General features: G+C 40.5%; 1 protein-coding gene across 6 annotated transcripts in view; it reads left to right on the top strand.

Moving 5' to 3' along the window:
• Nucleotides 1-12,515, top strand: part of ATP11B (ATPase phospholipid transporting 11B (putative)) — a 113,961-nt gene that overhangs the window by 33,153 nt on the left and 68,293 nt on the right. For all 6 annotated transcript variants that reach the window (XM_037909508.2, XM_037909507.2, XM_043522901.1 and 3 more), the window contains exons 2-4: nt 5,040-5,156; nt 6,109-6,198; nt 8,677-8,757. In XM_037909508.2, the coding sequence (XP_037765436.1) occupies nt 5,040-5,156; nt 6,109-6,198; nt 8,677-8,757 (288 nt within the window). The remainder of the gene's footprint in view (nt 1-5,039; nt 5,157-6,108; nt 6,199-8,676; nt 8,758-12,515) is intronic.

Raw genomic sequence — 12,515 nt, 5'->3', positions numbered from 1 at the left:
AAACCATTTCCCAGTGAGACCTCCCCCACTTGAACCCTCACCCCAAAGAGCCCCGCCCACCCTACACCTAAACCACCCGGAAGGGCCCCCTGCATCACTGAGCCCCAACCAGCTTCACACGGACCCCTATCCCATCAAGCCCCATTCAACCACATTGCACCACACAGAACCCTCTCACCCCACACCCGGATCCCTCCACACTAAGCCCCTCCACGCTTGGATCCTGCAGCATCCAAGTATTGTGGGGGAGATTATTAAAAGCACTATGGGAAGCTGGGTGTCTAACTTCCCTTGTGGCTTTGAATATTCCTCTGTATTTTTTAATGTCCATAGTTTTAAAAAAAACAAAACCAAGTAATGGCATGGTGAGACCATTTTATTATCAGAATGTCACCAGTTGTTATCTGCTTTGGGAGTTTGTTTATTCTGCTTTCCCTACTCTCATCCTTTTTTTCTTTCGAATGTAACTTCTTCAGACTACAGAGTAACAGGCGTGTTAGTCTGTATTCGCAAAAAGAAAAGGAGTACTTGTGGCAGTGGCTTTGTGTGGGTGGGGGGTGAGAAAACTTGGATTTGTGCTGGAAATGGCCCAAGTTGATTATCATACACATTGTAAGGAGAGTGATCACTTTAGATAAGCTATTACCAGCAGGAGAGTGGGGTGGGGAGAGGTATTTTTTCATACTTTGTGTGTATAAAAAGATCTTCTACACTTTCCACAGTATGCATCCGATGAAGTGAGCTGTAGCTCACGAAAGCTTATGCTCAAATAAATTAGTTAGTCTCTAAGGTGCCACAAGTACTCCTTTTCTTTCTTCAGACTAGAGACCAGGGCTTTATGTATGGAAAGTGCCTAGCATTTTGTGGTTGCCATGCACCTTCCAAACAAAACAAAACAAAACAAAAAAATCTGTGTACGTTTTTCATATCTACCAGGTACATATGCTTTCTTACTCACAAATATTTCAGTACTTAATATAGTTTAGTATACTTTAGTATAGTTTTAGAAATAGTTTAAGTATTCATTCACAAGCTCCAGTTATCCAAAATATTGGTATTAAAAACATTCTTCTATCTTTTGTTCTCCGTCAGCATTCAAACAAAAATCCTTTCATTATCATTCTGTATTTTACCATCTCAAATTCATGCTTTTTAAACTTGTCCCTTACAAAGCTCTGAACAGCTTCTTCCTCTCTTTTGTTTCCTATATATGTTTCTAGTCCTTTCCCCTGACTAATCCGTTTGTGTATGTCTACACTGCAAAAAAAGAACCCATGGCAATGAGTCTCGGAGGCTGGGTAAACTGACTTGTGCTTGTGCTACAGGGCTAAAAATAGCAGTGTAGATGTTTAGGCTCAGGCTGGAGCCCAGGCTCTGAGGCCTGCCACCCTCACAAGGATTCAGACTCCAGGCTCCAGCCTGAGCCCGAACATCTACACTGCTATTTTTAGCCCCACAGCACTAGCCCCATGAGTCAGTTGACCTGGGCTCTGAGAATCGCTGCTACAGACTCCTCCTCCTCCTCCTCCCCCCCCCCCCCCCCCCCATGTAGACATACGCTTTGTGTTCTTGTCCCAGTTTTATCTTCATACCTTCTTTCTTGCCTTCTTGCCACTGTACATGGAACAGACTCACTTCTTGTCTGCCAAAAGTTTATTCTTCAAATCTTTTTGTAAAATCTTTTTGTAAAATCTTCCTAAATTGCTCCTTTTCTTTTCTTCCTAAATTGCTCCTTGCTTCCTTCTTGCTCCTTTCTTTCTGTATTAGCTTCCTTCATGTTTTCTGAAGTAAATTAAGTTCTGCAGTACTTACCCATTGTGTATAGTGCTTTTCAGATCAACGAATGAAAAGCACTGTGTAAGTGTATGACAAAACACTCAGGATTAAAGTATTTTGATTTTTATCCATGTTTTGTTGCATTTATATTTATCACATTGTCCATCACATATTTTTGCTGGCAATCAATTTCATGCTTACAAATTGAGTATGAAGGGATAGAGCTCTAATTGGTTTTGTCAAGCACTGAAAGAAATTTTAATATGACAGTTTTCAGAGTACTTGACATTGCTTCTTTAATTTTAAGGTCTGATGCCTTTATTACCTGTGATTATAGTTTTTAATCAGTAAGGAATCCTCTTCGAGTTGTTTTATTGCAAAAGGCCTCTTTATTCCCTCTACAGTTTATAAAGCAGAAGAACTGAACTTTTGAACCCTATCTATATTACTAGTGAGGCCTTGAAAAACATACCCAAATTTACTGGAATGAGCCTACCAGAAAGGTGAAAAAAATCTTACCTAAACTGGGAATCTGTGGAATGCTACAAAGAAGAAATAATGAAAAACTTAGAGCATATGCTTATATTTTGCTCTGTGTTGCTTGTTCTACCTTGTTGGGTTTTTAAATTCAACACTTCTGTGGCTTTATTCGGGTTTGGTCTTGTCAGATTGTCTCCTTATTTCTCCAGTTCTCATTTGGTGTTGGTTTGTGGTTATTTCTGCTGGATTTGGACTAATTAATTGTTGCCTTCATTTCTTTACCCAGTTTATTCCATGACTTTTGCAGATAAGAAAGCTAGTGTTAGGCTATGTGTATTCTGTGATACCTTGTTGTTTGTTACTAATGTCCACATGAGATGTCTCCCATCGTCCGCTGAAGGGCAGTCTAAACCAAGCGTTCTTAAACTTTATTGCACCGCCATCCCCTTTTGACCAAAAAAAAAAAAAATTACTACACGACTCCAAGAGGGGGGACCGAAGCCTGAGCCCCAGTCAGGCAGGGGGGCACAGCCAAAGCCCAGGGGCTTCAGCCTCAGGCAGGGAGTCTGTAACCTGAGCCCCACCAACTGGGGCTGATGCCCTCAGGCTTCAGCTTTGGCCCTGGGCAGTGGGGCGTAGGTTTTGGCTTCAACCCTGGGCCCCAGCAAGTCTAATGCCAGCCGTGGCAACTCCATTACAATAGGGTTGTAACCCACTTGGGGTCCCGACCCACAGTTTGAGAACTGCTGATCTAAACTGATATTTGCTTTCCATCAGACCCAAAGGAAGTGTAAGGGCTACCTCAGACTCCCTCTGTTGGCTTTAAAAATCTACTCCCCCATTCTGCAGTCCAGTGCTGAGGATCTGGTAAGGGAGCCGTAAAGGAACTCTTAGATATCACTCATCTAGTTAAGCCTAATGCCAAATTTGTAGGATTAGAATTGTATGAAGTCTGAAAATATGGTGGAAAAGAAGTTCTTGGTGCTGAGACTTCCTCAGTACTAAGCCTTGCTAAGAAGGCATGGAGCTGTGACTTGTAATCATCCGCTCAGTGCTGAGATTCTTCTTCCGCAGGGCAGACTCACCTAAGCATTTCCCAAGAGTGGAGATGCATAAAGGCGGTTATTGAGGGAGAGAGATTTGTTACCAGTAACAGTAGTTCTTTCCCCTTCTTGTCAAGTAGTTGTCTCCCGGAGTGTCTTTCTTTCCATAGCACTTGTAGGTAGGTTACACAGCCTTGCTGAGCTTGGGAGGTAATGACCAGCCCTCTGGAAAATTGACCAGAATGGTCTGACCTCAGTGGCACAAATGGCACCTGTGCCACTGTGAGTCCCCTCTCACCCCCATCCCTGCCTTGCAGCTTTGGTCAGGATGTGTCCCCAAAATAATTTGGTCACCTTTCAAATTGTAGGATTTGGCCACCAAATTTAAGAGCATACATAACTTTCTTGACGCATAATGCTTGCTGTTTCCTTGTGAGAACAGGCAAAAATGACAGAGCAGGCAAAAAGCAAGCTTAATCCCTGCAAGGAGGGAAATGGTTGTGGCATGCAGGAACAGACTGGGTCTCCTTCAATATTTCAGATGGCCAAGAGCAGTCTCGTAGCAGACTCCTGGTACTTGTCCCCGCTCAGCTGTTGGAGCAGCCATTGCACTCAGGCACTGCTGTCCTGTCCCCCTCCACCCACTTTTTTGATAGTGAGTCTTCCTGACCTACTACCAAAACTAGGGCAGCAACAGATATTGGTGTGGCTTTGCTGGCTCTGATTCCAGAGCAGCTGCCAGTGTAGGCTACAGCAGCACCAGAAGTAGGATCAAGCTCCCAGGTGAAGTATCTGCTCTTTGAAGAGGCTTTGCAGAGGAGGCAGCACTGTGGGATTAATTTTCACTTCTAAGATTTGTCTAACCCTGCTCAGCAAGTCTACAAAACACAGTGCTCCCACTGTTATCATTGGTGGACCTGAATTGGTGGTAACAGTGGGAAATTTTAGAAGATAAAGTCTCTGAATATAAGCAAGGCTTTTATGTTCTTTGAGGCAGGAAATCATTTACTTACTTGGGAAAGAGGGAAAATAATGTTTGGCCAGTTTCTTGATTTTTCCACTGGTCAGATTATTTTTTTCAAACTTGAACCATAGCATTGTTAGTGTGACTCTCTTTTGTTTGTTTAAACTTCCTTATATGATTCAATTATGATCAACATTAGTATGGCTTTTAAAAGTACAGCTTTGAATATCTTTTTAATTTCCTCCTGTATTTTGGTTTCCATTTTTGCTTCTTTCTGCCTTACTCATACCCTCCCTCAGCCAAACTGCCATTTCTCTGTTTTGTTTTTTTCTGGTTTTACTGTGAGACAGTAACTTTTACCCTCATTTTTCATAGCCTGTATGTGCTCTTTCTTCTGATTCTTAAGATTTTTTTGTGATGTGTCCCCCATAAGGAATGAACAAACTCCACATAAATTTAGGGTTGTTTTCAGTTGATCATGTCAAATTTTAAACACAATAGGAAATTAAAAAAAAAACACAAATTAATCAAAATGCATTTAAATGACATTAAAAAGCAAGCCTCCTAACAGCAAAAAAAAAATCCTTTTTGGCCCAGATATGTTCATCTTTGTGTCCAATTCATAATCTGCTATTCTAAGACTCTTGTTAAAATTTGGATCACAATTTCAGTTTAAAGATTAGCAGAATTTTGTGTGCCATCTGTGATCTGAAACGATAGTTTTGATGTAAAATGTCCTGCCTGTTGTTCAACTGATTTTTACTTTTACCTTTCAGGGTTTTGACCCACCACATCAAAGTGATACACGAACGATTTACATAGCAAATCGTTTCCCCCAGAATGGCCATTATATTCCTCAGAAATTTGCAGAGAACAGAATCATTTCATCTAAGGTAAGGATCCACGTACTTTGTCAAAAATATTTGATAAAAAGTAAACATCACTTAGGATGTTGTGGAGTATCTGTGCATCTGGTAGTGTGATGTGTTTTCACATCATTTAAAACAGCAAATGACTTCAAAACCAATGTTTAAAAAGTGAGGCCCCTTCTCCTCCTCCTCTCTGCTCCCATCACCCTGCCCTTCAAAATACAAAAGACTGATTGCACACTGACCGACCGTCTCATGTAAAATTCCTCAGAAAGGGGATGGGTCTTGAACCATGAGATCCACTGGCAATTCCCTGCATCACCTCCAGATATTTACATCTGTACTTAGAGAGGGCATCTCTCAAATTGTCAAGGCTGTTATGTGAAAAAGAGCATGTTAGTGTAGAGAACATTGAGCTGCACACAGAGTTTCCTTTCTGGTGCACAGTCTGGCCGTTGGTGGGGTGCATGGACCTAATTGGTCAGAATAAATATCTTAGTTGGCTGGATGGTAAGAACAGAATGCAGCAGATAGCAATGTCTGCTGCTGCAGCAGCCTCAGTAAATCTTTCCCCCTTCCCAATAGCCAGCTTGCAACCAGCTGATTGGCTCAGCGGGAGGGAGAAAGCAGTCCCCAGGGGAACCACTCTGACACCTCTCCCTCCCTCTCTCCCACCCACCCATGCATGTGCGGCACACCGATAGGTAGGAAGGTATCTTCAGCTGGCACTGCTGCAGCCAGCACAGCTACCTTGATGCCTGGGCTTCTCCTAGCTCCTGGCTTGTCTACAAGAAGGGACAAGCCTTGGCTCTGCCTCACCCCAAAGACAGAGAAGAGGGTACAGCACTTTGGGAAGAGGAGAATGAGATGGTTTTGAGGGATTTGTTGGGGAGAGACTGGGAAGAGATTGAAAAGTTTTTTATGGAAAATTTGTGCAATGTCATGTTATATAACCACACTTCTCTTTTCTTTTCAGTATACGGTGTGGAATTTTATTCCGAAAAATTTATTTGAGCAGTTCAGAAGAGTAGCCAATTTTTATTTTCTTATTATATTTTTGGTCCAGGTAAGTTGAATAAAACTCATAATTTCATGAGAGAGACTCCATAGTCGGAATATAGAGCTGGAAACCAGGATTTTCTGGGTTATATTCTCAGTTCTGCTACTCATTCTCTGCCTTGTGCAAATCACTTAAACTCTGTTTCAGTTTTTTCATCTATTTTTTTTTTTTTAAAGGCACAGTAACTACTTCACAAGGGCGTTGGAGGCGTAACTGCTTGGACTGCACTGAATTTAGGCTCAAATTTGAAATACTATTTTGAGTATTTGCAGCTACATGCCCTTGTAGGCAGTCTCATCATACCATCCTCCCCCATAAATTTATCACGCTCGGTCTTGAAGACAGTTAGGGTTTTTTTGCCCCCACTACCTCTTGGAAGGCTGTTCCAGAACTTCACTCCTCTGATGACTAGAGTTACAAAGGGATCTCGCAAAACTGGGTGACTGTAAAACAAAATGGCAAATGATAAGTGTTGATAAATGCAAAGTAATGCACATTGGAAAACATAATCCGAACTATACATACAAAATGATGGTTTCTAAATTAGCTGTTGCCACTCAAAAAAAAAGATCATGGAGTTATTGTGGATAGTTCTCTGAAAACATCTGCTCAGTGTGCAGCAGCAGTCAAAAAAGCCGAACAATGTTAGGAACCATTAGGAAAGCGATAGATAATAAGACAGAAAATATCATAATGCCACTATATAAATCCATGGAACGGTCACATCTTGAATACTGCATGCAGTTCTGGTTTCTCCATCTCAAAAAGATATATTGGCATTGGAAAAGGTACAGAGAAGGGCAGCAAAAATGATTAGGGGTATGGAGCAGCTTCCATATGAGGCAGGATTAAAAAGACTGGGACTGTTCAGCTTGGAAAAGAGAGAACTGGCTGGGGGCAGCATGACAGAGATTTATAAAATTATGAATGGTGTGGAAAAAGTGAATAAGGAAATTTTATTTACTGCTTCACATAATGCAAGAACCATGGGTGGTCAAAGGAAATTTAATAGGCAGCAGATTTAAAACATAAGGAACTACTTCTTCATACAGTGCACAGTCAATCTGTGGAACTCATTGTCGGTGGATATAGTGAAGGCCAAAACTATAATGGGGTTAAAAAAAGAATTAGATAAATTCATGGAAGATAGGTCTGTCAGTGTCTATTAGCCAAGATGGTTTGGGATGTAATCCCATGCTTTGCGTGTCCCTAGCCTCTGACTGCCAGAAGCTGAGAGTGGACAACAGGGGTTGGATCACTTGATGATGGCCTGTTCTGTTCATTCCCTCTGAAACACCTGACGTTGGCCACTGTTGGAAGACAGAGAACTGGGTTAAATGAACCATTGGTCTGACCCAATATGCCCATCCTTTATCCTCTTGGAAACTTGAGAGCATCATTTCTTTTCCTATCTACTTTATCAAAGTAGATTTTTATTTACTAGTGTTCATGGTCCACTTGGTTCTGCACAATCTTTGTCTATGTTATAGTATTCTTCTTGGTCTAAGATATGTTTCCAGGCTAAAATCCTGTCTGGCTATATAATAGCAGAACACAAGTTCTCTCGCTCAGACTGGAATTTGCCATATTTTTTAACTCTGGTAAATTTGAGAGTAAAAAGATCATGAACAGGCCCTGCTGTTGCCCAAGCTATTTTCTCTAACCTTTAACTTTTTAAAACTCTATGCAAGATTTATTTGGTAGTGCTTCCCAAGGCAATGAGTTAAATTTCAGGTAAACCTAATAAATTTCTTAAATTAATATTAATGTTTTCAATAACTGTTTTCCCTCTGTATCCTTTCTCTGCAGCCCTTTAATACAGTTAGTTTATCCTGTAAAGTAGCACTGTTCCAGCAGTAGAGAAAAACCCATACAGGCTCGTGCACACGTGTTTAGTGTTTGCATTGAAGTTGGCACCACAACAGTGGTAGCACAAATTGTAAAATCTGCAAGGTTCTCTTATGGAAGACAGAAAGCAGTTCTATGTGCAAGGGGATTCTTTAATTTATGTGCCAGAGATAAAGCCTTAGGAAATTTGTGCTTTCAGTTTTCAATCTGAATTTAAGATGTCTTTTATTCTACTTTTTTTGTTGTAAGCTAGTTCTTTGTATGGTGTAAAAAAGCAGTTTCATATAATATGTATCTTAACTCAACTTGGTAGGAGAAAATAAATTCTTGTTTTCGTTGGTTAAGAATCTTAAAATCAAAATGTGATGCACACTACCAACTGCAAGAGAAATTCTCTTCTGTGATCCTCACCATAGATTTTCTGTCTGCACTGTATGTCAGTATTGCCACCTTTTAGGAGAACTGCTTCTGACATCAAGGGGAGTTTTGCACTAGAATGACTATAGAATATGTAATAAAGAGCCTTTCTGACTTACATAATTTTGCTCATGTGGTGTAAAATGTTATTGCCTTTGGTTTTGTAAGATTTTAAGAATAATCTGGTACTAACATTATCCTCATTCTCTTTTCCTATAGCTTATGATAGATACACCTACCAGTCCTATTACAAGCGGATTGCCATTATTCTTTGTCATAACTGTAACAGCCATAAAACAGGTATGAAATTAGCCTAAATAGCATGATTCCTTTTTAAACAGTTTCTTAATCTTTTCTTTAAATAGTGTAGTCAGGATTTGTTAGACACTCTTAAGCAGTAAAGCGCACACATAGTTTCTAGAAAGAAATCAGTAAATGTGTTTAAAATGTTGCCCGCCAGAAGCTTAAACTGGGGAGCTCTGCTTAGCTGTCAGGCACCCAGTGACTCATTGTAACACCCTTAAATGCACAGGAATGACTGTCAAAAGACATTTTTGTCTAGGCTTTGTATGTCAATTGTTGTAAGACCATTTCCTAATGCCTCTCACTTATTCCCTTGGCACACCTCAGTACGCATTATAAAGGAATTCTCGTACATAATACAGACCAGGAAAGAGACTTGGGGTGGATGATGCATTAAAAGTACCTGCATGTTGTTTGGCAGCAGTTAAGAGAGCCCCAAGGGTGGCATAAAGAGCTTTTCTTGCCAGTGTAGGATGGTGCCCTAGGTAGGAAAAGCTTAAGTCCTCCCCTGGGGCAGAAATCTAGGCATTCACACAGCTGTCAGATGAATGGAGGTAATCACTTTACAGTTACATATTGATTAGAGGCAGAAAATCAATTAATATCCTAACCTTACAAAAATATTGTTTGTAACCTAAACAAAGAGATCTGACTATATTTCACTATCCCTGAAGTATATTAATGCTGGTAGGGCTTTTGGCAAGGCTTAATTGTTACCGGCAAAATAGGATTAAAATTCAACAACTCGAGATATCTGAGCCATTAGTGATTATCTTTGAGAAGTCATGGAAGATGGGAGAGATTCCAGAAGACTGGAAAAGGGCAAATATATAGTGCCCATCTATAGAAAAGGGAAATAAGGACAATCTGGGGAATTACAGACCAGTCAGCGTAACTTCTGTACCTGGAAAGATGATAAAGCAAATAATTAAGCAATCAGTTTGCAAATATCTAGAAGATAATAAGGTGATAAGTAACAGCATGGATTTGTCAAAAACAAATCATGTCAAACCAACCTGATAGCTTTCTTTGGCAGGGTAACAAGCCTTATGGATAGGGGTGAAACGGTAGACGTGGTATATCTTGATTTTACTAAAGCTTTTCGTACTGTCCCACATGACCTTCTCACAAATAAACTAGGGAAATGCAACCTAGAGGGAGCTACTATAAGGTGGGTGCAAAACTGGTTGGAAAACCGGTCCCAGAGAGTAGTTACCAGTGGTTCAGAGTCATGCTGGAAGGGCATAACGAGTGGGGTCCCGCAGGGATCAGTTCTGGGTCTGGTTCTGTTCAATATCTTCATCAATGATTTAGATAATGGCATACAGAGTACTATAAAGTTTGCAGATGATACCAAGCTGGGAGAGGTTGCAAGTGCTTTGGAGGATAGGATTAAAATTCAAAATGACCTGGACAAACTGGAGAAATGGTCTGAAGTAAATAGGATGAAATTCAATAAGGACAAATGCAAAGCACTCCATTTAGGAAGGAACAATCGGTTACACACATAAAAATGAGAAACGACTGCCTAGGAAGGAGTACTGTAGAAAGGGATCTGGCGGTCATAGTGGACCGCAAGCTAAATATGAGTCAACAGTATAACACTGTTGCAAAAAACAAAAAGAAAAAAAAAAAACCACCATAATTCTGGGATGTATTAGCAGGAGTATTGTAAGCAAGACATGAGAAGTAATTCATCCACTCTGTTCCGTTCTGATTAGGCATCAACTGGAGTATTGTGTCCAGTTCTGTGCGCCACATTTCAGGAAGGGTGTGGACAAATTGGAGAGAGTCCAGAGAAGAGCAACCAAAAAAAGGTCTAAAAAACATGACCTATGAGGGAAGACTGAAAAAATTGGGTTTGTTTAGTTTGGAAAAGAGAAGACTGAGAGGGGACATGAAAACAGTTTTCAAGTATGTAAACGGTTGTTACAAGGGTGAGGAAGAAAAATTGTTCTTTACTTCTGAGGATAGAACAAGAAGCAATGGGCTTTAAATTGCAGCAAGGGAGGTTTAGCTTGGACATTAGAAAAACTTCCTAACTGTCAGGATGGTTAAGCACTGGAATAAATTGCCTAGGGAGGTTGTGGAAAGATTTTTGGAGATTTTTAAGAGCGGGTTAGACGAACACCTGTCAGGGATGGTCTAGATAATACTTAGTCCTGCCACGAGTGCAGGGGACTGGACTAGATGATCTCTTAAGGTCCCTTCCAGTTCTACGATTCTGTGAACTTCAGAATTATATGCGGAATTCCCCAAATGGCAAAGGTAAGATGGTCATTCAGGATATGAAATACTGAAGTGATCTTTTTCTGTTTGTGTGACTCCTCACCATTCGCTGCACCCGTTTCAAGACACATCACAGAACTCCGTAACTCTGTTAGACTGGAGCCATTCAGTAGCAACGTTGCAGTGGAGGGAGTAGAGGGAAGAGAAATAGTGCCTCTTAAAATTAGGGTATTAAAATACTTCAAGATGGTATGATATTTTAAATCCAGTAAGTTTTGTGACCACTGTAGGCTGTCTCCAGTCTGTAGCAGGATTCCATAGTGTGTGAGGCATCACCAGCATGTTGTGGTGAAGTACTGTAGAGCAAGCTCTCTATCATGAAAATGCAACTTACAAATGTAAAAACATTTTTGTTACATAACTGCACTCAAAACCAAAACAATGTAAAACTTCAGAGCCTACAAGTCCACTCAGGCCTACTTCTTGTTCAGCTAATTACTAAGACAAACAAGTTGGTATTACATTTCTAGGAGATAATGATGCCTGCTTCTTATTTACAATCTCACTTGAAGGTGAGAACAGGTGTTCGCATGGCACGTTTGTAGTCAGCATTGTAAGATATTTATGTGCCAGGTATGCTAAACATTTGTATGCCCCTTCATGCTTCGGTCACCATTCCAGAGGACATGCTGATGATGATAGTTAAAAAAAAAAATAGGGCATTAATTAAATTTATGACTCAACTCCTTGGGGGAGAATTGTATGTCTTCTGCTGTGTTTTACCTGCATTCTGCCATATATTTCATGTTATAGCAGTGTCGGATGATGAACACATGTGCTAGGTCGCTTTAAGAACACCTTCACTGCAGATTTGACAAAACGCTAAGAAGGTACCAGTGTGAAATTTCTAAAGATAGCTACAGCACTTGACCCAAGGTTTAAGAATCTGAAGTGCCTTCCAAAATCTGAGAGGGATGAGGTGTAGAGCATGCTTGCAGAAGCCTTAAAAGACCAATACTTCAATGCGGAAACTACAGAACCGGAACCACCAAAAACGAAAATCAGCCTTCTGCTGGTGGCATCTGACTCAGATGATGAAAATGAACATACGTTGGTTCGCACTGCTTTTGGATCGCTATCGAGCAGAACCCATCATCAGCATGGACGCATGTCCTCTGGAATGGTGATTGAAGCATGAAGGGATATATGAATCTTTAGCAAATCTGGCACGTAAATACCTTGCAATGCTGGCTACAACAGTGCCATGTGAACACTTGTTCTCACTTTGAGGTGACATTGTAAACAAGAAGCAGGCAGCATTATTTCCTGCAAATGTAAACAAACTTGTTTGTCTGCGTGATTGGCTGAACAAGAAGTAGGACTGAGTGGACTTGTAGGCTCTAAAGTTTTACATTGTTTTATTTTTGATTGCAGTTATTTTTGTACATAATTCTACATTTGTAAGTTCAACTTTCATGATAGAGACTGTACTACAGTACGTGTATTAGGTGAATTGAAATACTATT

This window comes from Chelonia mydas, chromosome 9, assembly GCF_015237465.2.
Source record: "Chelonia mydas isolate rCheMyd1 chromosome 9, rCheMyd1.pri.v2, whole genome shotgun sequence".
In the NCBI taxonomy this organism is placed as follows: Eukaryota; Metazoa; Chordata; order Testudines; family Cheloniidae; genus Chelonia; species Chelonia mydas.
Note: the sequence above shows the minus strand (reverse complement) of the source record. Positions and strands in the feature narration are given on the sequence as shown.